Raw genomic sequence first — 25,042 nt, 5'->3', positions numbered from 1 at the left:
TCCAAGAGGACTGCAGAGAATTGTATTTCCTTGTGTTTCTTCACCCACTACCATAAGCAGCACTATCTCATCCTGAGGCGACCTCACACTTCAGCTCCTGAAGCACAAGACAGCCCTAAGCAGCTGTTCCTTCTATTAAGAGTTAAGATTTCTAAAGATTACTCAGAAAATTGCATGGGTTTACAGGCCTTCAGAATTATGTCAACATAAATCCTAAAATGAAGAGGTGGGTATGGGCTAACACACTTCTTGCAGCTTATCAGAGAATTGCCTCTAGAGGGAGATGGGTTTGGTTTTGGCCACTGCGTAGTCACTCCCCCCAAAACCACCTAAACTCACTCTGGCCTTCGTGTGCCTCAGAGAACACCCTGGAGCAGCCTTAGGCCAATTCCAGTTCTCCATCCCTCATATGGTGCAAGACCCCTGCTTCCTTCATCTGAATTCACTGCAGCTTTATACCCAGGCTGAGAGGCTCGGCTGTCAGCATCACTCCCCACTTCCAACCCTGTGTGCAATTGCCCACGCCACAACATACTTTGTAGCACGCCATCCCTGCAGAAGGGTAGCTGGAAAAGACTGATCAGGAATTTTGGGTGAACTTCAGCTACAGCTGTTTTGTTTTACTGCAAAAAAAAAAGTTATAGCAAATTATGACTAAAAATGAACACATTCATGCAGTAACACCTCCCTCCTACAATCAAGTTTCATGCTCTGGAGAGCAGAGATTAGGGATTCTCACGCATTCAATGAAATAAAATAAAAAACAAAAACAAACAAGGAAAGACTTTAAGAGGAAGATTCTGAAGTCTCAGATTCTACACCATACAGCTGATGCCAAGACAGGCTGATGTTCTGGTGGACTTTGCTGTTTCCCGTAAGTGTTTTCCTTTTATAGTTCCCATAATCACATGTTCAAACTCTCTCTGCTGTCATGTGCCAGGTCAGTCAGACACACAATGGTAGCAGAACAGCCAAAACTATACAAAACACAGTCATTCTCTATGGGAACCGGGAGTTACAGCTTGGTTCAACTGACCAACTCAGCCATAACACTATGAAAGCAAAAACTCATCCAAATCAAGTATTATTTCCCCATTTTCTCATTCAGGTAGCTGAAGAAATTCCTTTCCAGTAGTTCTACAAGTGAGGCAAACAGAAAGCTGACCAGAGGAACTGAATGCACAAAAATCCAGTTTCCCAAGCAGCACATCTTGACACATCTCACATCAAGTGGCTGCCTATGGAATCAAGAATCCTAAGACATCACTGTTGCTGGAGACACAAGCTGGGGCATGTAGGATTCCAGCATGAAGCGTACAGGCATGATTTCTCTCCCAGCCCTAAGTCCATGCCAGATGCCATGATAAATAGAGGCTGTGGAGTCAGCAACAGGCCACCGTCCCCACTCCCCCTCCAAGACATCACAAGGCACTGATGATCAGGACACACAATGTGGGCAGCCAGATGATATCATACATCCTGCAAAGAGAAGCAGAAACTTTAGAACCTACTTCATGCTAAAGCAATCCAGCATGCTGAGCTCTCTCCTTCACACTCAAACAGATAGAGTTTCTGAAAACTCCGGCCTCAACTTGGCCCCCTTCCCATGAGTAGTACTGGTTATAGCATGTAAGGACATATCCACATGGTTTGCTGTATCATTTTGCGACCATGTTTGCAAAGTCGCCCACCTTTTAGGGCCCTGACCCCAGCTCCAGCAGCTTTACTCACAACCTCTGCTATTTCCAGGGGCACCAAAACCTCAGTTTCTGGATTTTTCTTAACGCTCACCACTGCTTTTTCTAATCTGTGTCTTCTCCAAACCCAGCATAAGGCAACTTTTTTCCCCACAGGAGCTCCAAAATACTAACATGATCCAGCACAATGCTACAAAGGCCATCCCTGAGACTCAAATGCACTGCTCACTTTTTTATTTAGCTAATGCTCATGGCTTAAAAGCCAAAATCAAGGCTAGAAGCTGGTTTCATAATGTGCAGGAACATCTGCCTAGTTGTGTGGTGGAATACATGCAGCCAGACAATGCTATGCTGGCTGAAGATGGGCTAAATCTTTTCTCTACAGGCAGCAATGCTAATGGGCAGAATCATGTTGCAGAATTTTCTCAAATTTTAAAGTTGATTTTAATCCTTAAGCTAAAATAAAAAAGAAAATAAATCCAAGGAAACCCAGTGATAAACTGAGTGCTTTTTGTCAGAGCTGGAAACAGTGGAAGCTCAGAGAATCACAGAAATCAGATATTGCCCCTGAAGGCAACAAGCTGACAACTTATTTACTCTGTTGTTTGTTAGTGTACAGTTACAGGTACATTATTTCACCCAACATACTGAAAGTATTTTGTATGACTTAAAAAGGTGCAAAGGATTCAAATGCCCCCCTCTTCTCCTGGCTTCATCTAACCTTCTCGACAGTAAGGTGAAGCACAAGCAGTACAAAGCAGCTCAAAGAGTCAGGTAATACATAGTAAGCTGACAAACATTAAAGAGTCCTTAAAATACTTTCCGGCATTACCAGCTGCTCCAGCCTACTGCAGAGAGGTCACACAGTAGCCTAACAGCCCCAGTCCGGAGTCCTGCATCTGCCCAGAAGCTCACAAGTCCTGGGTTCAGTCAGACATCCTGAGAGGCTGCAGGTGGAGAACTGTCCTCTCCCCCATGCTTCAGACCTCAGCAAGACACCTGAAGACCTGGAGAATCCCCTCACCCATGGGCAGCGCTCACCAGTTTGATCCCCTCTGTACAGCCCTAAAAGAACGCTGAGCTGAGAAGGCAGCATTTTTAAAATATTTTATTTATTATACAAACTATTTACAAAATCAGCTACTACAACCACAGGCTTCCAAATTTTGGCTGAACTCTGCCAGAAATTCACCAGAGGGAACTAGGATTTGATCTGTATCATCCACAGCTCCTGGTTTCTAAAAACATGCAACATGGCCTGCAGGTGCAGGGTGAAAGCCAGGCCCTCTGCACCTCAAAGCAGCTTCAGGAAACACGGAACCTGTCTGAGATGATACCAGGATCCTAAAGATTTCTACAGAAGGGCCTCCAAGTGGGAATAAATAAAGGACAAAAAGAAAAGTAACGAGCCTCTGCCAGAAGTAACATACAGTATAGGTGACCAAAGCACATCCCCATTGCTAGTGTTAAGGGCAGCATAAAAAGTGACCGTACTGGGAAAGGGTATAAAGTTAGAGACAAGTTTAGAAACATTGTGATGGATCTCGGGAACACAGGACCAGCTAGGGGCCTGTGGAAACAATGGGATGGGTTTAGTTGACTAAGAGCACCCATCACAGTTCTGGCTGCACTTCTGTTAAGACGAAAGTTCTTGACATCTGCACAGCTGCTGGGAAGCACGGGGAGCTGGCTGCAATGCAATGAGAAGTATTTACAAGCTCTTTCCAGCAGAGGAAGACTGCCCGGTGTCCAGCTACTTTGTCCTCAGAATAAAAAAGTCCAGCTCAAGAGAAAAAGGGAGAAGATTCCTGAGGAAGATGTCACTGGCAGAGTTGGCCCATAGCTACAAGGCTGGAAACATCCTCACCAGGTGAGACTGCAACATGGGAACAGCACCAAGCTATGCCTCCTAACAGACAGGAATTAAGCTGAACACCACTGCTTCCTCTCAATCCCTGGAGAAAGGAGTAAAGTGGTGGCATGGAGAACATAGGAGCTGTAGCTCTACTGATCATGGAAGCCACCTGCAGTATAAATAAAATGGTACTATACTCTCCACCCAAAGGAGGTCAGGACCTTGCAGAATGGAGCCTGCACTAAAAATGGGAGAACAGCCACTACTAAAGTGATCTGTCAGAGCACAACAGTGGCAACTCTCAAGCTGGCAGCCTCCCAGCACCTTGGTGCCAGTGAGAAAGGCAAAGAAATCCCCCTGAGTAGTCTCAATATTCAGCTGGCTGCTTTTTGGCACCAAAATGGCTTATTTTTTTCTGTATGGAAATAACACAGCCCAAGAATGGCCAAGATGCTGCCTTAAAAACATCTTCTAGATGTACAACGTTTACCGCAAATTCCCAGTCAATTCAACTAAGCTATACTGCAAAAGCACACACAATTATCTTAAAATATCCATATTGTGCAGAAGTCTATCTGGATCAGCTTGAAGACAGCAGAAAGGGACTGAAGAGGATGATGAGACTTTTAATCTAATATGGTGTTCTAAAATTAGCTCAGGGATGCCAGTCTGAGACTCCATTCTGGAAGAAATCCAGCAATTCCGTAATCAAGTGAAAGCTTACACATTGCAGGTAGTAGCAATGCAGGTTTCTCACATTTCGACTCTTGGATGCCTTTGACTCCTGACCTGAACTGTCTAAGGGACTGATGAGAACTTGAATTTTACTTCACTGAAGAACTCATCAAGATTCCCAGATTCCCCTTCCCTTTATTTCCTTGTGAAGGGCTGAATGGACTGCCAGCAACAACACAACCCAATCAAAAGCTTACTTCTTACGCTGGTCTGCCCACTCCTCTCCCCACAAGCCAGACAGTGGTAAGTGCAGTCTGTTGAGTGATCACTTGGGTGAAGTTCTAGTTAACATTGTGCTGGAAAGCCAGCAGCACTGAACGGAACAGGAGGAAAGGAGAGCTACAGAAAGAAAGTAGGAAAACCAGGAGGACAGAAAGCCAGCTGCTCTCCAGGCACCAGCACCCCTCTGGAAACTCTGCCTGAAATGCAGTAGAGAAGTCTCAGGCTGCTGCATGATAGAGGTAGAAGCCAAGAACCTGTGGGATGATGGTGTGGAAGTACCATGTTTTTCCCAGTACCATCACCCCAAGAACAAACGCAAGCCCAGTGCACACTGTAGCTGCTTACCGACCTGTCACTGTTAGTACATAACATACATACCCTGAAGGTGAATGTGGGATAGGCATTGGTGCTCAGCATTGAGGGATCACACTCATGCCCATACTCTCTCTCCTGAGGAAGGGAAAAGAAGGCAAGGGCATGAGACAGCTTCCTGTGCAACATCAACTGTCAGAAACATTCAATGGAGGAGAAACTCCTCGTCCAGTTCATTTGCAGAGGCTCATTACCAGCCACTGCTGGAGAAGGATGCTTCTGCTGCTAGACCCTGGTGGAGGTAGTACAGGATCACTCTCAGGGCCAGCACTTGTGCTCCAATGAGATTGTTCTCCCCTTTGGGTTACTCCCTCCCGTGGATACTGCCCCCTTTTCTCTGTGGCACAGGCGACAGCAGCATCCAGAGCAAGGAGAAGAACCAGAAACGCTTCTGTGCCAGGTGCTGAAAGGGTGGACAACCCTATACTCTTCACAAGTCAGAGTCAGATGAGCTATTGGGGAGCATCACTGGGGGAGTTGAGCCAAGACATGGGAAGTTACTAAGGCTTCCCGTGAGCCAGGTTTCCAGCAGAGCTCCATGCTGGTCTTTCCTCTTCCTCCCAGACAGCTACAATAAAGGCAGCTCAGCAGATATCCTGCACCTCACTGTAACTTCTGCTAATGAACTTCATCTTTTCAGAGAGGGATGGGTTTACATGGTGCATGGAAATCAAGTGAAATATCTCCTTGATGAATGCGCCATAGTCAATTGCTGTTTCACGTTGAACCAAAGGGAGAATGAGGGCAAGGGAAAAGATGAGCTCTTGATGACGTATTTGGGATATGGAAAGGCCACGTGACATCTTCTGGATGATAAATTCCTTTACATGGAGTCTTTGCTCTGCCTCCGTTGTCCATGTGAGGGGATGGAGAACAAGCAGAGGACTGAACCTGGGTCTTGCCATGAAGAGCCAGGAGGTTAAGTGGCCTCCTGAAAAAGGAAAATCACAGCATGCCAAAGCCTTCACAACCCTCACTGATAGCTAGCTGCAGCATCTTGTGCACTTCTTCATAGGAGTCATAAGTAGGGAGGCACAGCTGGTTAAAACTGGAAAACAAAAGAAAAATTCCATTCAGACTGAGAAGGGGCCATCCCCATCAGCTGCTTTTAGACGGGTTGACATACCCATCATATACGCTACATGTTATACACTGCTGGCGCACCACAACTAGCTACTGTCATTCCCAAAAGCACAATGCAGAAAGTCCTGCCACCCCAGGATACTTGCCAAGTGTGGGCTGTTGGCAAAGTACTGTGAGTTGGAGCTGCAATGATCTGGAAAGATGGACAGAGTGCAGCAAACCCTCCTGGAGGCAGCTGGGAAGAACCAGTTGTGAACTGCAAGAGCCTGGCCAGCTCTTCCTGTGTGAAACTGGAGACCACGGTCCAAAACCACCTCATGACCTGTTAGGAAACAGTAAAGTTAAAGCCGGGTCGGCCAAGTGACTCAAATAAGCATCTAAGCAAGATGCAAGATGATCAGTCACTTGCCCTTGTAAGCAAGTGCTCTACTCATAGTCAGAATTTTTTTGTTTTACCAGGGTGACACATAAAGGCAAGTATTAGAATTTCTTCTTATCACTTAAGAGATGTCCCACGCTACTACCTCCCACCAGACCTTTCCCTTAAAGCAGAAAGACTTCTGTTCTCCCCACAGAGATTTTATTTTTAGAAGTTCCTGCATAAGGCTATGAGGTAAGTTTACAGTGCAGAAGCTCATGTGCTGCTTGCACTAGGCTGATCTTTTGCTTTTTCACATCCTCTGGTACTTTTGCAGGAAGGTGGAACCATCCCAGTGTTTACAGCTAGAAGCTTGTACTCCCAGTCTCTCTTCATCTTGGGTGTTTTGGCAGCTTCCATTGTTTTTTTAAATGAAGCTGCTAACATTCCCATACCCCTCCCGTTGGGAAAGGCAGGGAGGGATAGGAACAATTACAAGGTACGAATTTAGGCTACAACATTTACCACAGCACTGAATCCCAAACACTCCCCATAGGCTGCAATCATGATCTTCAAGAATCCTTTAGAGATAAGTATCTCACCACGAATATCTTCAGCAGCAATAATTCCCACTGATTCCTCCTGATTCCCTGGCTGAACTGTTCTTAATTAGAGCTTTGTTGGATTTTCTTAAAAAGACCACTGCTGCTGCTTTTTACCTGCTGGTAACTGATGAAGCATCGTCTCTAGTCAGCCAGGCTGAAGGATGGCTCTAGGGGGAAACATTATGAAATAATGTGTGCAGTCCTACTCCTCAATTTTCCAGTTCATCCTCTAGAAGCCTGATTTCCAACTAAGAAATCTGTTCCTAGTTTAAGTTGTCCTCTGCTGTTGTTTGGATAACTGGTTTCAGCAAGCAGGAGGGAGAAACCCTTTCAGTTACCTTCTCACGGAAGTGCCAAGATCCTCCTACCACCACAGCATGTGCCTTGAAGTCACAGACACTGATATCTCCAGTACCACACATAAGCAACTGAAAGGCAAGAAACTGCTGTCAAAGTCAGGAGCCCAGGAAACAAGGCAACAGCTACTGTGCAAATTACAGATGTTTAAAAGGCTTTATTCCTGATACAGAAAGTGCTTCATTTATCAGAGAGGAGGGGAAGGGTATTGATATTTAGGGAGCCAATAATTACCTCAAGCTCATTCTCATCAAAAATAGCCAGGAGGTTCTCAGGAACTAGCTCATTAAGACCTGGAAGAGAAGAGGAGAGAAGAGCAGCAGGTGCTATGCCCTGGAACATAAAGGCAGGATGAGGTGGGGAGTGGACATGATGTTACCTTTCAGGAAGTGATCCACCTCCTCTCTAACCTGGTTGGCCAGCCTGTACTGCGCAAGCAGATTTAAATACAAGATTTTGTTTTCATTGGTCACTGGTACTTGAGCCCCTCCTGTCACCAGTTCCACCACCTGAAAACAGGAGAACACTTGGTGTGAGCGTGACCAGCAGCATTCCCCAAACCTGAACTCCCAACCAAGCAAGGAGCTAGTGGCCAGAGTCTGCCTTGCCTGCTACAGGCAGAAGGGCTTAAATTGTCCCACCTCCAGGAACTGCCTCCCTCACCTTCTCCAACTGTCCTGTTTTGCTATACTTCTCTTCAGCAAAGACCAGATCCATCTCACTCACATCATTGTTCAGTATGAAACAAACTTTGGATTTATAGAATTCTGGGTCATCTGTTTCAAAATACTGTGTTAAAGAAAAGGGAAAAGACATGGAGAGGAGGAAAAAAAAAAAAACCAACAACAAAACATACATCGTTAACCAGGACTCTGGATCTGCTTCTACTACACCAATGTTGAACCTCGCCCCAGACCAGGGCTGAGAGGTTTTACCTTGTAATGCATACGAAGTCCTATGATCTGAGCCAGGAAAGATCGGGTGAAGCGAGCTCGAACCAGTTGTTTGTAAGCACCTCCCAGAGATGATTCATAAAGACACTTTCCTACTAGGCGGCCTGCAAATTCATACACTTTGAGCCGTAAATATGTGGGACGGCCTGGGTTTGGATGTACCTGGGAAGAAACAGCAAAATGAAACATCCAAGTACCAGACAAGACTAGCACAAATAGCAAGTATGGGACCAGTTTGAGTCACTGCATCTCTCACAGGCTGCCCCAGGAGCTTTAGTGTAGTATCCTCAAAGCCAAGCTTTGGGGATACTACACTAGAAAGAAAATGCCTGAGCCTACTTAGGAAGAATTAAATAAATAAACGTTTCACACACATAAGCCAGAAGCTGTATGAAAGCATAAATGGATTCTGAAATATTCAGAGCCAACAAAACCTCTAGACACCCTGACACCACCTCCTCTCATCCAGAAATACAGCCTTCCCTCTGGCCACCCTCTGCTGCTCATCCAGCCAGTTCTTTGATACTTCAGCGGGTTAACATCATGAAGCAAAGCTTTGAGAAAGGCACTGGAAGTGACTGTGCAGGCAAGCTAACGAAGGGGTAAGGTTGCACACACTTAAGAGCTGCAGCATTATGTAACCATCAGCATGTCAATGCACACATTTCTGTGCGTTCCGCATAGGAACTGCAGACTCACCAAGGCCTGGTTGTTATCACTGAAGCGGGTAAAGAGTTGATTGGTGGTATCAAATAATGCCTTGCAGATGAGTTCAAACCACTCTCTGCGTGGACCTCCCCAGTCCAGAGCTACGAGATAAACCAAGCTTGGTCATCCGTGGGTCATCAATTCAAGAGTTTCATGCATGCTGCTGAGTATTACCTAACACGAGTGCTTATCACAGTGAACAGCTCCACAGCAAGAAAGCAGTAGACAGGGACTCCAGACCTCTAGGTTTTGCTCCCAAATTTAGTCCTAGTATTTTTTATGTGGGCCTTAGGTCCTTATGTAAAGTAGGGATAGAATAGCACCAACAGGACAATTCACTAACATCTGTGAGAAAGTGAAAGGGCTGGAAAGCCTGAAAGGATAGACAAACTACAAGAAACCAGCATTTCAGGATAAAACTACTCCACCATCACTTCCTCCTCAAAAATATTCACAGGATAACTCACCTTCTTCATCCTGAAAAATCACCTCAAAGTTTTTGCTCCAGTCAGAAACAGAAAAATTTCGTGTTGCTTTAAAAGACTGAAAAAGATAAGACAGCATCAGCCATTACTGCTTAGAACCCCACAACCAATATGCAATCCTGCATATGTAGATAGGCAATTTAAGCAACACAAACCCAAGAAACAGTCTAATACTCTAAAGTATAAAAATGAGAATTAGGAATTCCTAAGGTCTAATTCTTATTTGTCCAAAGCTACAGAAGCCAATTCCTCATGTTCTGAGACACATTATCCACATAAATACAGCTCATCTTAAAACCAGTGTGAGGTCTGAGCACAGCACAGATGTATCCCTCTCAATGCTGCAGTACAGTATTGTTTAAAGTATTAAAATGCCTGTGGGAAGGAGCAATTTCTGTAAAGCACTCACAGCCCACGAGTTAGAGTTAAAAAAGAAACGTTTCAGAAAGCATTGGAAAATAGCTTGAAGGGTTCATACTTAAAGTCACGATGCAAAAAAGTAACAAAATATTTCAAGTGTCTAGAACTTCCTGTGTCCTGATTCTGAATTCCAGTTAAAGAAAGTTAAAAAAGCTACACAGCAGTCCTCAGTCACACAGGTAGCTTTGGCTTAGCTTGTCTTCAAATAGGTTAGAGCATCACACAAGCCACACCTCTGGGCTAAACACATTGGTCACATTCATTTGTGCCGGTCAACCTCAGACACTAAATCTTACATTTATTATTATCATAATAATAATTTAATTTACTTTGTCTTATGAGGCCGTAACATCAGTGCTCATGACAGTGCAGAAATTTCCAAAATAATGGGAAAAACAGTCATAGAAATACTGTTTATGAGTGAAGTAATTTTGTAGCAAGCTATTAACTGAAACATAATCTCATAAACACTGCAAACTCGTACATGCAGAAAATACTTCAAAAAGCACAGATTTACTGAGTGTAAATCAAGGGAAATCACTCCTGCTTTCCCCAGAAATGTTCTTTTCCATCTTTATAACATTACTGTTGTTAGACACATGTGGAAACAATAAGTCAGGATAACTGCCTGCCCTGTGTAGATTATTTAGAATGTCAGTTAAGAACTGTATTATATGAATGTCTCTTTCTTAAGTTTGATTTTGAAAACACATCAGCTCAGGTCAGCATTGGTGAAGACTTAGCTCTAAGACTCCAGAGCATTTTTTCGTCATACTGAACCACTGCTAGAAGCCTGTCAATGCAAGAGTTTCATGCATGCAGCTCAGTAACACCTGGTTTGACAGCTTATCTCACAGAATGGCTTTGTACCAGAAAAACTGCAGTTAAAGACTCAGAAGCTTTAGGTTCTGCTCCTAAATCTAGTCCAGGCAGACAGCGTCTCTCTGGGCTGCAGGTTCCAATATAAAGTGGAGACAAAACAGCACCAGCAGATTTCCTGCTTTTACAGGCTGTGCATGGATTTACCTTAGACATCCCTCGGGTCTTGATTTACTCTGTGCCCTTAAAAAATTATCACAGCTGACGTTTCCTAATTACTTAAGAAATTGATCTGATCTTACTGGCTGCAGAGAAGGAATACAGCATCCCGAGCAAGAACAAACCTGAACACAGAGGAGCTACCTGGAGATTTTTCTTTTTGCTTTTTCCCCATCTCAAGCTGTCTACTGGCATCCACCTTGAAACTGAAGGACTACTTATTTCTACACGGTTGTCCTAGCACATGCCAGCTTGAGTTTCTTTAGGCACTGAGCAGAAGAAAAAGGATGGAGGAAGCACCGGGCTTAAGCAAAGTGACCGATACACTCACCGACTCCAGCAGACAGTGACGACTGACCTTCAGCGTGACCTTTGAGTGAGGTCTTTTCATATGCACCTGACGTAGCTCTCGCTGAAAGAAGTTCACTTTGTCCTGGAAGGTCTCCGAGCCTCCTGAGAATATTGACAATTCGGGTCACGCCTAAGCTGTCAACACCATCTAAAAGGCATTCCTCAGACTAACTGCACAGGCCAGGTTTACAGCCCAAGATTGAGTTTATTACAGCAAGATTTGGAGACAGAACTCTAAAGGCAGTTTGCAGTTAGTCTGCTGACATTCAGATACTCACAGGTGTGCTTTCAAAGAGCCTGACAGAAAAGCCAAACTGAAAAGGAACAGCTGGCACGATGAAATAAATTCACTGGAAGCACCAACAGGAACAGAACATGAGACTCCAGGAATCAGAATTCTCATCAGAGGTCATTCAGTGCTGGCATTTCTCCCCGGGGAAACTAGCAGACTCAAGTGCTAGCTTCCCGGCTACTGTACCCACCTCACCGACCCTTTACCTATGTTTTTATGCAGAGAGCGAATGAAAGTGGCTGCCAAGATGTTCCTCTCCTTGCAGCTGAGCTCCACAGGGGGTTGGATCCCATCATCCACCACCAGTGTCAGTAATTTGTGCACAGGGTCAGGGCCAAGGTATGAAAACTAGCAGCAAAAAGATGCAAGAAAGGGTAAACCCATCATGCAGAAGGCATAGTATGTTCAACAGACAGGGCAACACCACCTGCATTCCAAGACCACCTCTGCTCACCCATGCAGATGCAGTTAACAGGAACACTATTTCAAGCATTCAGACTCCACTTAGGAGGTTGCTTCAAACTTCACACCCTAACCTAGGGGCTTTCAGTGAACACAATCACAGCATTTTAGCAAGGTTATGAGGAAAATAAGATAAATGCAAAAGGAATCAAGATTTTTGCCTAGCAAAGGCAGGAAGAAGCGATAAAACTGGCTCCTATTCATAAATATCAGAATTTATGAACTGAGAAGGAATTTCAGAGTTGAATTTTACACAACAAAATATTGCTCTGTGGGTGGAAGCCCTCCTCTCCAAAAGGAAAAATGAGACTGTCATTCACAAGGACCACAAGCTAATAACATGGAGGTGCAGTGACAGCTACATGGGAAGAGGCTCACCTTTGTGCCAGGACATACTCTAAAGGTGAAAAGGCGCCATGGAATGATCTTCAGGTAAAATTCTTTCACTGATAATTGCTGAGTAACCACAAAGAAAAGAAAATGTTAAAAGTGACGCATCTGTTAAGGGTTGCCCCTGAAACACGAGGCACAGGACGGATCCATAAAGCCAGAACTCCCTGAGCCCCAGGGACAGGTTTCTGCAACGTTTGGTGACACCTTCGTCTGGCTCAATACATAAACACCTTTACAGCTGTACAGAACTGTAAGGAACTTATCTGTAAAACTTTGCATTTATTACGCATGTGGGATCCCTGCACGACACAGATTTTACAATAGTAAGCCATTGTGTTCAGTAGAACACCACCAGTCTAACTGGAAGGTAATGTTAAGCACACTTGAGAGGCTGAACTCAGGACAAGATTGTAATGCACTGATAAAAAGGTTTGGAAAAAGTCACACTAACAGAACTCTTGCTACTACTCCCTAATTTTCACAACCATTTCAAACAGCTTTTAAAAAGAAATTGCTAAATCCATGAGATCTGCAGAAATTTCTTCTCAGTGTACTTCTGCCAGAACAAATAACTAACAACTGTGGTCCTGTCGCCTTCTGGAGAGCAAGCCAAGATGAAATTTTAGCATCTTTAGACAGAACACAAAACCATTTCCTGTAGAAAGCCTGTTCTAGCTGCAATGACTGGAAAAAAATGACAAACAGCATTTCTCCAGAAACAAAGCAAGTATGAACATCAACCCCTTGAAGAAATAACAACTATCTACTGTGTCTACTGTTATCTACTGTACAGAGAGATGCTCTAGGTATATATTAGAAATATCCAGGGATACAACTACACAAGCACCAGAATCACATTAACAACCTTAGCACCTAAAGGGAACCTGCAACAGTACCCACTTCTGGTGATCTCCTTCACTATATAGTGCAATAGAGAAGAGCATAGAAGTCCGGAGCGATACCCCTATGTTCAAAGGATGCTGAGCTCATGAGGACCCAGCACTCATTTCCAAAGTTAGTTCTTAGAGCCGCATGCAGCAGAGATTTAGAAATCTTTAGCAACACCCTCCATCCTGTAACTGTTTGACAGCCCTCTCTCTCTCTTTAGAAAGCAGTTCCTGGATTAGTCTTTTTCTTTGATATTTATCACTGCATTTTCAGAACGCATTCAGATCGATAGATTAACAAAGTGAATTTAAATTTATTCATAGATTTAGTGGAATTTACTTTCTGGTTTCCCTGAATGCTCATAGGCAATAATAAGGGGCAATAGTTTCTGTCAACATATTCTCACTATAAGAGAATCCTCAATTTCTCTTGACTTGCTTGAATCCTGCTTCTCTGCTTATACATTTACCGTTTGTCCTCTGACCATATTTTTTTTCCTTTCATTTTCCCTGAAACAGTCATGAAACAGGACAAAGGCATAAAATCTGAGAATCTCTAAGTTCCAATCTACAGATATCAAAAACTGAGAAAGGGAATGACAGGTCTGACCTGACAACAGCAAAGGAAATATCTATTGAACAATCAGTGACACAATTCCCAGTAGGCTTTGGATCAGACCTAGAAAGACATGCGGAGCCCTAAAACGTCAAGGAGTATTTTAACATCATTTTCAGTCACGAGCTCCATGTTTGCTGTCTAGCCTTAGGCAAACCTTTTTTAACCAAATCTGAGGCACCTAAATCTGGACCTAAGATATAGGGCACGAAGAAGCTCTTCAATAACAGTATACTTTAAACATGCACTCAAGAGTGGCAACTTCGTGATCTCTACCTTAGGTGACACGTAGCAGTACACTTTTTTAGGTTTCTTCACTTTCTCAGGCGTTTGGCTGTCAGCAGGAGAATCTTCATCTTCATCCTCAGTTGCAGTAGAAGGACGGCGCTGGGAGGAACTCAGGTGCATTGGTGGAAGTTGCCACTGAGTGTTGGTATAACTAGGAGCATCATAAAGATAGGCTTCAAAGTAAATACTGACACCTGAGGTGGACACATTCCGTTCTACAATGTTCTTTTCATTCTCTGAGGGAAATAGATATAAAAGAGTTGTGTAAATCTTAATGGAGACCAAAATCGAAAAGTAAAGAATCCACAGACCACCACTAAATTAATTTAAAAGAAAAGGCAAAACATTCATAGGAAAACATGGTCAAGTGAAACTCTGATTTAAAACAACTCACGAGTGGGACGAACATATTTAAGACAGCAGTTTATCTGTCCTGGCTTCAGGCAGTGACTGGTTGAATAAAAAAGGAAAAAGGCATACAGAACCCCTCTCTCAGAGCACCAGCCTGAAGGCACAGCCACTTGACAGCCATGTTGGAGACTGGCTCACTCCTGAAGAAACCAGGAATTATAAAATTGTAAAAAAAAGCACGTAAGTTACGTGTTCTTCGTCCACATGGCTTAACACACGATACATGACAGCCTCACTTTTGGTATGGCTCAGATGTCAAGTACTAGCAAGCAATAAATACTGCCTAATTTCTGAGGTAAACCTCCTGAGATAAGGGAAAACACACACATGCTTTTATCTGCTGATGGGACAGAGAGTATCAGCCTTTAGAGAGCTCCCTTGTCAGCAGCAAATTCACTTACCTTAACATTTTTACACAAATAGGCATTCCTTGAGCAATTAAGCAAGGATAGCCTGCAGAGAAGCCACATTTAGCTCTGCTACACAAGTGCAGCAAAAGCATCTTGTAAGAGGAGATGTGGAGAATGAATACTGAGTAGCTCTTGACTCACCACTTAGAACAATGATGTCAAAATCGCCATTACTTATGGGCTGGTTCTGGTAGGAGATGCAGGCATGGAAACACCCCCTACAGTGCAAGGTGAGTCGGAAGAACACTTCACAAGTCTGACGATTGGACACCACCGACTTCTCAAACACAATGTCAGAGCTCTCGTCTTCTTGAGGACCCAGCTAAACAGGAAACAAGTTATCAAAGGGGTCTCTCTAGCTCACTTGAAGCCAAGTAACAAGGGATGAGGCTGTACCCACCTCATGGATGGAAAGGCTGTAATTGTGCTCATCTACCAAGGACACAGAATTGCTGGTGGGATTGTCATACTCATCTCTGGGAGCTATATGCAGAGTGTGCTGCTGCCCACAGGTCAGGACCAGAGTGGAGAAATGGCAGACAATTTTGGTTTTGGAGGGAACCACCATCCCTGAAGCAGACAACAACAGTTTAGAGACAAATTCCAAGGTGAAACTACAAAGAGCAAAGGAAAAGCAACTAGGAGTACAATACCCTTGAAAATTGATCAAATCTAAACACATTCTATGCCACTCATTTGAAATAGAAAGTATCTGAGCACTGAAATACATGGTGTGGTGCACAGGGTTTGCCTTGAGTCAGAAATGTAATACTGATAAAGCAGACCCAGTTACTAGCCCTCTAAAGAGGAGTTTTTCCACGGTTCTAACCTTCAGCTCAAGAACTTGCTTCTCACTGCACATACAAAACACAAGCCAGCTGACATCCCAGGAAACCTGCAAATTCAGCCTACCAGACAAACTAGCCTGTAGAGTTCCTGAGTGAAACCTGAGCTTCCTCTTTCTGAAGGGGCATCTTAGCAAGCTTTGCATCTATTCACAATGCAATGGAATAGAGGTGCTTTCAGTGAACATGTACGTGAAATATAAAATATGCCAACTGTGTAAGGAAATGTTTTCAAAGAAGCGTATAATCAAAGGTACCAACTAGTCCAGGAGCTTAAAGGAATAGAGTAAGGTATTCAAAACAGGAAGAGTCAAATCATGATAGCATTTCCAATTCAGATACAAGTAATTCAATACTTTCACAAAAGGCATTCTCTGAATACTAGATGGACCATGAAAGAGTTACTACAAAACAGAGAACATGACAAGTGGTTAGGGAGTTTAAGCAGCACTAATGACTTATTCAGTAAGGCATTTACTATTTTGCCATGTACTGGTAGTCGCAAGTATGTTTTAGTCATGGGTCTATTGCTGGGATCTACATATGGCAAGAGGAAAATGACGATGGGTAACCCTTTCCCTGTCACATACCTATTTTAGCTGGAAATACATTTACCTAACTGCCTCCAATACCTCCAAATCTACTTTGAATCATTAGAGGGCCACTTCAACCTTACCTGGCTGGAACACCTTGTAGTAGGGGCTGTAGGCCACATTCAAGCCACCGAGTTTTACAGTGATCTCATATCTCCCAGCCCTGCGCACAGTGAAGGCCACTTTCACCACATTGGAATTAGGCTCCTGAAGAACTTCCTGGGTTACAGGAATATCAATTGCTAGCTCCACATGGCAGATGTGAACTCGCAGCCCCACAGGCCGGTGAGCAGGGAAGGGTTGCCCATTTTTATAGAATAACTGCGTGGGAAATGGAGAAGTCCAGGTCAGCAACAGTATGCAGTGCACAGAGCAAGAGAAAGCAATTTGCCTTGGCGAAACAAGGGCAAGAACCCCAGGCGAGAAAAAGAAGGAAAAAAAAACCCAAAACAGCCAGTTCTGTCACACAGGCTGTGTTCTCTGAAGCGAACAGGGCACAACTGTGTATTGAACAGTCTTATTCTCTTTTGTACTTGGGTTCAAACAAGTGCTCTGAAAAGAACATGCCTCTAGGCATTTCTTCTCTGCACTGTTAGTGCAACATCAGAGCAGAAACCAACAGAATCTACTACTGAAAGGAAAAAAGCAAAGCCACATCCTTTCAGAGAAACAAGCAGATCTTGTCCATTTCAGCTCTGGAAAAGCTCTCACCAATTTGTTAAAGGAAAACATCTGGAGCAGATGCTGACCTAAAGAGCTGACCCAGTCTGTACTGATAAGAAGCATTGGCATGAAAATAACGTGTTACATAAAATCACAGGCAGCTCAATCACTGAAGTGATCTGCCAGACAACTTCAGAAGGTAAGATACCTAGACCAATATGTCCTTAGAAGGAAACAATTACACCTTGAAACCTATGTACATGGCTTTTCAAGAACCATCAGCTTATGAGCCAGACCCTCCCTGCCATCAGCAATCAGCCTGCAGTCAGAAAAAGGGTACTATTATTGCCTGTTTCTAAACAAGGGAGGGTGTGGGGCCTGAAGTAGCACGTATCTTGACTGTCAGCGAAAGAAACCAGCCTATGCAACAGCTACTGTTGATGAATACAGGGCTAAGCAAATGGGAGACAAGCATGAAGTGTAAGGACATGTTGCTGGAGCTGCCATGGGTAAGAGTCAGTAAGGTGTAGAGAATAAATTTAAACAGCAGGAACAGAACACGTCCCTTTCCTCTCAGCTCTTTTTCAGTGCCTGCCATGGAGTTAGAACTCCTCACTCGCCCTTAAACAGAAAGATTTTCCTCACTCTCCTGAGAGGGATGGCTTTGACAACCTAGTTGAACCTTTCTTTCATTTTTTATACCCTTCTAGGTGCGGTAGAAAGGTGGACACATAAGCCCAGTAAAACGTGTTCAAACTTTCTCTACATAGCTCCAAACTCTCAGTGTGCAGGCCCCTCACCCACCCTATGCATACTTGTCCCATTCCCCTAGACTTGGCCTTTTGGGATTGGAGGGAAACAAAAATTCTTGGCAAGCTTTTCCAGGTTGGACAGAATAACACTCAATTTTGGAGGAACACGGAGCAGCCATGAAGCTTTACAGCTCTTGGCTTGGTAAAATGCCCGTTCCCACGCTTCCAACTTCAGCTGCACAACTGAAAGATTGCACCAAGTCTGCTGAAGACAAGACTCAGCCCACTCACTTCCCAGTAAAGGAAGCAGTAGATAGGACAGGCCTGGTCTCCTGTGACTCTTCAGAAGATTCTAAAGAGAGGGAGATAAGATTTTAAGGAGTGCAGATCTCAGATACGCACTTACAGAGTTCCAGTTATAGGGGGCAGAAGACAAACAGATAGCTTTCCTACTCCTAAATTACATCCAGCTTGGGCCCAACAAAAACATTCGAAGACCCACCCCTAACTCAGACCTCTGTTCCTGTCCCCAAAGCTGCATGGAAACAGAAATATTCCCTTACATGCACTCGGAAGGCCATGCTATGGCCCACCTCGTAGGGGTCCTTCCAATCCCAGGAGATTTTGCAGGACCGGGGATCCAAGTAGTTGCCTCGCACGTAGTCATAAATAGTTCGCTCCCCTCGGCGTTCCCGGTCCTCATGCTGAAGGAAGCTGACTATACGTGCGGCAAGCTCAAAGAGGAACTTAATGGTGAAGAAGAAAGCTACCACAAATACTGTGATCCCACCTGCAGCAAGGAAAAAACAGAGGGTGGTTGCAGCAGCATGGCTGAGTCAGGCACCCAAATCCCTTCTGCATCAGCCCAACATGCCTTTTATTAATGACATTCTACTCAACTGCAAATTAGGTGTATAAGGCAGAAGCTATTACGTGAACATTTATGGTTTGTGTTATGTTACAAGTAAGGTTAGAGTAACAAATCCCTTAAAACTCTGCAAATTACTGCAAACAGAGGATATAGGTAAAGGTCATACAGTCTCAGGTATGGCTAGCAGACATCTCAACAGAAGCATGGAATTCCCTCCTTTGGTTATCTAGTTTGGAAACTACTTGCAATTTAGAACTATAGGTTCCTTCAAGGGAAACAGTCATATAACCACACAACCCCTGCACATCACATTAAGGCTGGATTAAGAAGCATCATTGAGGCAAAAATCCTGCACTAGTTCTCTAAAGAAGAAGTAAGGGGATGGCTTAGGAATGACATCAATGGGAGGACTTTAAGAACAAGAATGGTGGAGAGGCAAATCTGCCAGGTGGAGGGCAGAGTGCAGGGTGACAGTAACTTCATGTTTGTTATGTAGACTCTGAACTAACATGAAAGCAGAGGCTTTCAAGAAACCCTTCTAATGCCTATGGAGAAGTCAACAAATACAGTGGCAGCCTTTCCTTCACTTACCAATAATGTAAAACATCAGGTCCCTTCGGTGAGACACACAGCCGAGGATCACAGCTGCATCTAGAACACAAAATAGGCCAAGTCCAGTCCAATGACTCTTCCTCACACACGCTGGCCTAAATTTAATTTATGATTCCTCAAACAAATACCTATTGATCATCTTATCTTCCTCTCCAAGGACATCCCTAAAGCATTATTCCACAAGACTATGAAATATGCAAACAGCACAGCATGCTACAAGGAACAGTTCTTCCTCCATCACAGATTCCCACTCAGATTCAGGGATCGATCAGACGGACAACATGTTATCCTCAGAAAACAGTGAGAATGGGCTCTGGTACTGCAAGAAGGAGCTACTTTTTGCGGGATTACCAACTTGGACAGCAGTGGCCGAAAGCCACTCATCCAAAATCTAACACTTACTTGTTTCTGCAAGTCACAGTTAACTTCTAGTCTGTCATGAAAGCACGTCAGAGAACCACCACCAAAATGGACAGAAGCTGACCCTCAACCAGCAACCTTAGAATAAGAAGCTACAGAATAAAAGGACTGCAGACAAAACCATCCCCATTTGTTCAGAACAAACAAAATCCTTCTAGGGCAGAATCCACTTTTTATCCTGTAACTCTACTACAGAAAGTCCGAATGCAACTGGAAAACAGTCCATCTGTATTCTCCTACTCACTTCTGCAAAGTGGAGCCTCACCACTGAAACTCGCTGATCAACACACAGGCTAAAACCTTGGTTGTGTACACTATTAATGGTGCAGCAATTTTTAGAGACACCAATCTAGAATCAAGTTTTCAGTGAGAAGACTGCTAAACAAACATGTAGTAAGCAGACCACACCCAGAACAACAACATGCTGTTTGGTTGATAAGACACAGATGGAATAAGAGCAGCAGCAAGGAACGTGTGTGACAATTAGACAACTTGGCATACACTAATGCATACAATATAGCTTGCCATGTCACCATTCAGTTAGTGAGAAGCTACATTGTGCATTCAAGCTGCTTTTTCTTTTTTTAAAAACAAACACAAAAGGGGAGTTATTCGTCAGTCATCTCAACAGCAGCAGCAATGGATATCAGCATGCAAAAAGCTTAAATGACGTATTTCCCCCCAACAATAGCCATGACTTTCCAGAACAGCAAATCCCCTTTGCTGGCCTCCATAGATATTCCATCCCTCCAACCAAAGAACAATCACGTACCTTTACACAAGTACCCATGTTCTAAAAGCCAAAAGCGGGGGACCCATTCTTCAGCATCTTTCCTCCTTGTGCCCAGCACTGGGGCAAACATCAGCAAGAAATGGCCATAGGGAAGATTGTCATAGAAAGAGAAACTCCTGGAACTTGCATCACAGAATCACTGCTGAAAGGTGAGGACCTGAGCACAGCAATTTCTTCCTCTTTGTGGAAAAGCGTTGTCCTGCAATGCTGCTCCCTGTAGCCTGTTGTTTGCTAGCTTCCCTTGAAAACGAAGAAAAGGAAAGAGAAAAGTTAGATCGCCCCATTGCTGTAGATCTAGCAAGTAGAAACATATGAGAGGTGTAAGATGCAAGAGTATCACTAGATGTCGAATCAATAGAAAAGTGCTATAAAGGTATCACCAATGATGAGTTGTTAGGCTGCACCATATCCTCAACCTCCATCTGTCAGCAATCTCATTTCTTTATGACCCCCTGAAACCAGCAGGTTCAAGATAGAACAAAACACATCCTTGCTCCATAGGTTTCATCGGGTTCATGGGGTTTTTTCCTTTTTTTTTTTTTCTCTGATGTGGTTTTAGGTATTCAGGAAACCACTATCCTCACAAGGCATTTGAGTTTCAGGAGCACTGTCCACTCAATTACAGTTTACTGTCAGGATTGAGGTAAAAATCATAAAAAACTAACAGGAAGGATTGATGCAGCCCACGAAACCCAGGACATATGCCAGAAGAAAAGCCAGAGAGCCTGCACAGTCAGTATCATTGAGAACACAGATTACATAAAGGAGTGAGAATGACACGAACAGACCCAGGCTCACCACAGCAGCTGTCTGTAAAGACAGTCACCTCTTATGGGGATGTAAGTGATGCGCTCCTTCTGCTTGCCATACCACCACCTCAGCTGCCACTTTCTCCCTACTTCCCCCTCATCTGCCTTCCTCTTCACATATCTCTTACTTCCCTTCATCCCAGTAATCATGCAGATCTGGCTGCCTTTGCACACTTTCACTGAGGTTTCTACCACATGTGAGAACCAACAGGTAAGTCTGTGCAGAGCTCTTTGTGTTGCAGGAGCAGCCAGACTCTCACTGTCTTTTCTTCCTCCACATCTCAAGGAAAATCCCACCCACTCAGCTATTTTCTTCATTCCTCTGCTTGAGCAAAGAGTGTTGCAGTGCCCAGGGCATAAGTTCGCATTCTCCTTCTAGACAAAGCTTCAGGTTTCTAAACTCCTGTCTCTGTGGATCAAGAATCACAGACCTAGCAATTTCCTTGATATTTTAGTTCTTTCACAGTACATACCCAAGACGTTCTATGAGTGCCTAGTCGAAACTCTCCTCCAGCTTGGCCTGGCTGTGGAAGGTCTGTGGCTCCTCTCCACACAGCTGAGGAATTTCACAGGAACTTATCAACCTTTGGGAATCTATAAGATGTCCCTCCAGCATCTTACAGAACCAGCCTCTTTGTGTCACCAAAAAAACCACCAACACAAAACTGGCCCTGTGTGTTCATCTACCCAAGTTATTTCTGCTTCAGTCCATAACCCTTTCCCTTCTGTAAAGCATATCACAAGTCACCCAGCATCTCTCCTGAAAGCACGAAAAGAGAAAGGCCCATCATTTCAACTACAAGGGTTTTTAAGTCAATTGAAGCCGAAGTCTCTTGATGTGGGTTGCAAAATTTCAGAGCTCACTGGACACAGTGAAGTAGTTACCGCCCTCAACTGGCATAGCAACTTGTCATTTTCTTATCTCTACGTGAAGTGATAAACAAGACACCAAGTCAGGTGGTCACCAGAGATGAAGTGACTGTCTCACAATCAACTTTCTTCTAGCATACACGCTGCCAGCAACTTTAAGGATGCTCTTGCAGCTGGATACATTGGGGTAAAGAACCTAGCTGTGAGTAGCTGATGTCCAAGATATGTTGCCATTCACTTATCAGAATGCAGATCTAAATTAAAATAGTACCTGTGCTACAAACTGCCAGCTAACCATCTGGGAAACTAATTCTGAACATTAGCCATATAAGGTGCCATTGTAGCTAGAATAGAAAAATAATGCTGAATTATCTGACAGGTCTTAGTGATCTTGACCCAAGGACAGAACAAGCAATGGTCTCTTGCCACCTGCAGGGAAAACAGGGATTTGGAAAGCTTCACCTTTGTTTGACTCAAGGAGAAGTACTGGCCTAATCGGGATAGACAGCAAGGAAACATAAACTATACTAGTGCCATTGTTTCTCTCAAGTCAGCAAGGAAAGGAAGGCCAGTAATAGGAATACATTTTGTTTGTATTACTGCTGCTGTGAAGCCAGAGGAACACAGTGCAAATCTCCAGAAGGAAGCACAAGTGTAGCTGCACGTACAAAAGGAAATATAACACAGTAATGGCACATTCATGTGGCTACAACTACAAAGCCAGTTGGGGGCACGCTATACAGAACTGACCTACTGAGGTCCTAGGAAATCTGTTGTGTGTCTTGGGGTTCTTTGGTGCACTGATAAATTTAACCTCCTTTTAATAAGAAAGATGGATTAAAAACCTTTCATCCGCCCAAGATGAGAGAACCCTTCATCTCTGTACAGAACGTCCCCTCGATCCATGCGAACAAATGTCCACCACCAATGGCATATGCATCTCATGCCACACACAGGACAATTCTCTTTTGAGTGAAAAGAAACAGTATTTTCTCACACTAAGTAAAGCACGCACAAACCTGCAAACAGGAAGGCCCATGGGAACCTAGCTTTAAAATACACCCACAGAGGACGAAAGAGTCAGCACGAAAGGCACTGAGCAGGCTCCAGTATCAGCTGTCAAGGACAAAAGCCACATCAATGGCCAGTGTCCATACAAAACAGCCATTCTCTCATCAGGGCTGGAATTTTGTCATATGCATTTACACACAAGCCAAATGAAATCGTGGGAACAGGAAAAAGAAACCACAACACGGGAGACTTTTGCCAACCGCCTCGGTCTGAAGACTTATAATCAGAACTGAACCACCACCAGGGCTGTCAGTTCCCCCTGTCCCTCTCAAACACAGCAAGCCAGCCAGATGGCAACTTTCAGGCAAGTCTCATCTTGACATCAGATCAGCTCCCCAAGCCAGAACAACATTCAGCCACTTGTCACCCTACACACACACGGGAAAGCAGATCATCCCCTTCCTCCTCCATTATTTCCTTCACCCAAACCACTTGGGTCACTTAAGCAGCATCAGAAGAGCTACACCAGCTGTGTCCCCTCAACAAGCAATTAAGCCTGGTACAATCACCCAGGTGGAAAGTTCAGCTGTGGTTTCGCTAACAAACCCAGTTCTCCCAGTTTAGTTTTCCTCCTCCTTGTCAGAGCTTCGGTCACAGTTCTACTGACGGCAGTGCTTCAGGAAAAACACTCCTGCATAATACCTCATTGGCTGCATAGCTGCTTTTTTTGACCAGGACACCAGATAAAACCGGTTGCATTTGGAAGATACTCACAGCTACAAGTTCTCACTAATCTCAAAAGCTTACGCAAGAAAGATAACAACAGGGCGGCTTCTCTTTCACCTTCCCTGCACAGAGCACTAGAAACCAAAGGCCTGGGACCAGTCTGAGAACTTGGAGATGTTCCCTTACATGTGCAGAAAAGATATTTCAGGACAGATTGCACCATTATGGTTGCAGAAAGCACTGCTGAAAATGTGCCTGCTTGTCACAATTCTTGTCAAGATCTACCGATAATGACAACGCATTGCTTTCAATGTAGGCATCCACGAGCCAGAGCGCAGCAAAGCCAGCACTACAGCAGTTCTTCAAAACGCGCCAGCCCAGCAAGCTTCGGAGAGCGGCTGACGGCCTCCGCAACCTCCCAGCCCCGCAAACAGAAACGGCGGACAGAGAAGGGCGACCGGTGTGCTCTGGGCTCCCCCCGCCCGCACCAGCCGGTGCCACCGCACCCCACGGCCTCCTCCAGGCACCAGCCCCCGCGACCTCCCACCGACACACCGGCAGCGCAAACTGCTCGGCTGAACTAAGGGAACGCGGAGGCCACCGCGATTCACACCGCGGGTGGGCAGCGCCAGCCCCTCGCTCACCGGGAGCCCCGGCCCCGCCGCGGCCCTCCCGGGGCGGCCACCCGCGGCCAGCAGAGGGGGGACCCTCGCCGCAGTAGCACCGCCCCGGGCCTGCCAGGGGCAGCGGCGGGGCGGTCCCGAGCACGGGCGCCCCAGGCCAGCAGCGGGGCTGCCCGCGCCCTTCCCGCTGCCACCCGCGGCCGGGTCAGGCCGCGCCGGCCGCCACCCCGGGAGGGACGCCCGAGCCCTGCGGGGCGGCCGCGCTGCGGCTGCAGCTCCCTCGACCCGGGAGCCCCGCTCCCCCCGTCAGAGCCCGCTCCATCCCTCCCCGAGGCGCGGACGGGGCAGGGAGCACCGTTACCGAGGGCTCCGGCGGCGGCCGCAACGCCGGCCCGCTCCCGCGCGCGACCGGCGCAGGCTCCCGCTGCCCGGTGCAGGCGGCCGGAAGTGACAGCG

At 45.0% G+C, this 25,042-nt stretch overlaps 1 protein-coding gene across 4 annotated transcripts; it reads right to left on the bottom strand.

Moving 5' to 3' along the window:
* Positions 1 to 554: 554 nt before the first annotated feature.
* AREL1 (apoptosis resistant E3 ubiquitin protein ligase 1) lies at positions 555 to 25,034 on the bottom strand. 4 transcript variants are annotated; one of them, XR_003991069.1, is made up of 21 exons: positions 24,948 to 25,034; positions 20,527 to 20,787; positions 19,314 to 19,373; positions 18,415 to 18,641; positions 16,520 to 16,757; positions 15,399 to 15,568; positions 15,140 to 15,320; positions 14,166 to 14,413; positions 12,372 to 12,449; positions 11,738 to 11,879; positions 11,220 to 11,341; positions 9,413 to 9,488; positions 8,937 to 9,046; positions 8,220 to 8,399; positions 7,948 to 8,073; positions 7,664 to 7,793; positions 7,519 to 7,577; positions 7,266 to 7,355; positions 6,111 to 6,286; positions 4,888 to 5,929; positions 555 to 1,479 (listed from the first exon to the last, which is right to left on the bottom strand). XR_003991069.1 is itself a non-coding variant. In XM_030483821.1 (21 exons), the coding sequence occupies exons 3-21, from the start codon at positions 20,615 to 20,617 to the stop codon at positions 5,827 to 5,829; spliced, it is 2,607 nt and encodes an 868-aa protein (XP_030339681.1). In that variant the 5' UTR covers positions 20,618 to 20,787; positions 21,830 to 21,912; positions 24,948 to 25,030; the 3' UTR covers positions 2,790 to 5,826. The 4 variants fall into 4 exon arrangements, 3 of the variants coding, with proteins under 3 accessions (XP_030339681.1, XP_030339679.1, XP_030339680.1); XM_030483821.1 differs by lacking the exon at positions 555 to 1,479 and adding an exon at positions 21,830 to 21,912 and having other exon boundaries at positions 2,790 to 5,929; positions 24,948 to 25,030; XM_030483819.1 differs by lacking the exon at positions 555 to 1,479 and having other exon boundaries at positions 2,790 to 5,929.
* Between the last annotated feature and the right edge of the window lie 8 nt (positions 25,035 to 25,042).

This window comes from Strigops habroptila, chromosome 4 (assembly GCF_004027225.2).
Source record: "Strigops habroptila isolate Jane chromosome 4, bStrHab1.2.pri, whole genome shotgun sequence".
NCBI classification, from domain to species: Eukaryota; Metazoa; Chordata; class Aves; order Psittaciformes; family Psittacidae; genus Strigops; species Strigops habroptila.
The sequence above is the reverse complement of the archived record's forward strand: the minus strand, read 5'-3'. Positions and strand labels throughout refer to the sequence as shown.

Excerpts from the sequence above, each read along its gene's own strand:
- AREL1 (XM_030483819.1), bottom strand. The coding sequence starts at position 20,617 with ATGTTTGCCCCAGTGCTGGGCACAAGGAGGAAAGATGCTGAAGAATGG. Across the intron at positions 16,758-18,414 it reads GCATGGCCTTCCGAGTGCAT|TTATTCTATAAAAATGGGCA; the intron begins GTAAGGGAATAT and ends TTTCCCACGCAG. Across the intron at positions 15,321-15,398 it reads ACAGCCTTTCCATCCATGAG|CTGGGTCCTCAAGAAGACGA; the intron begins GTGGGTACAGCC and ends TTTCCTGTTTAG.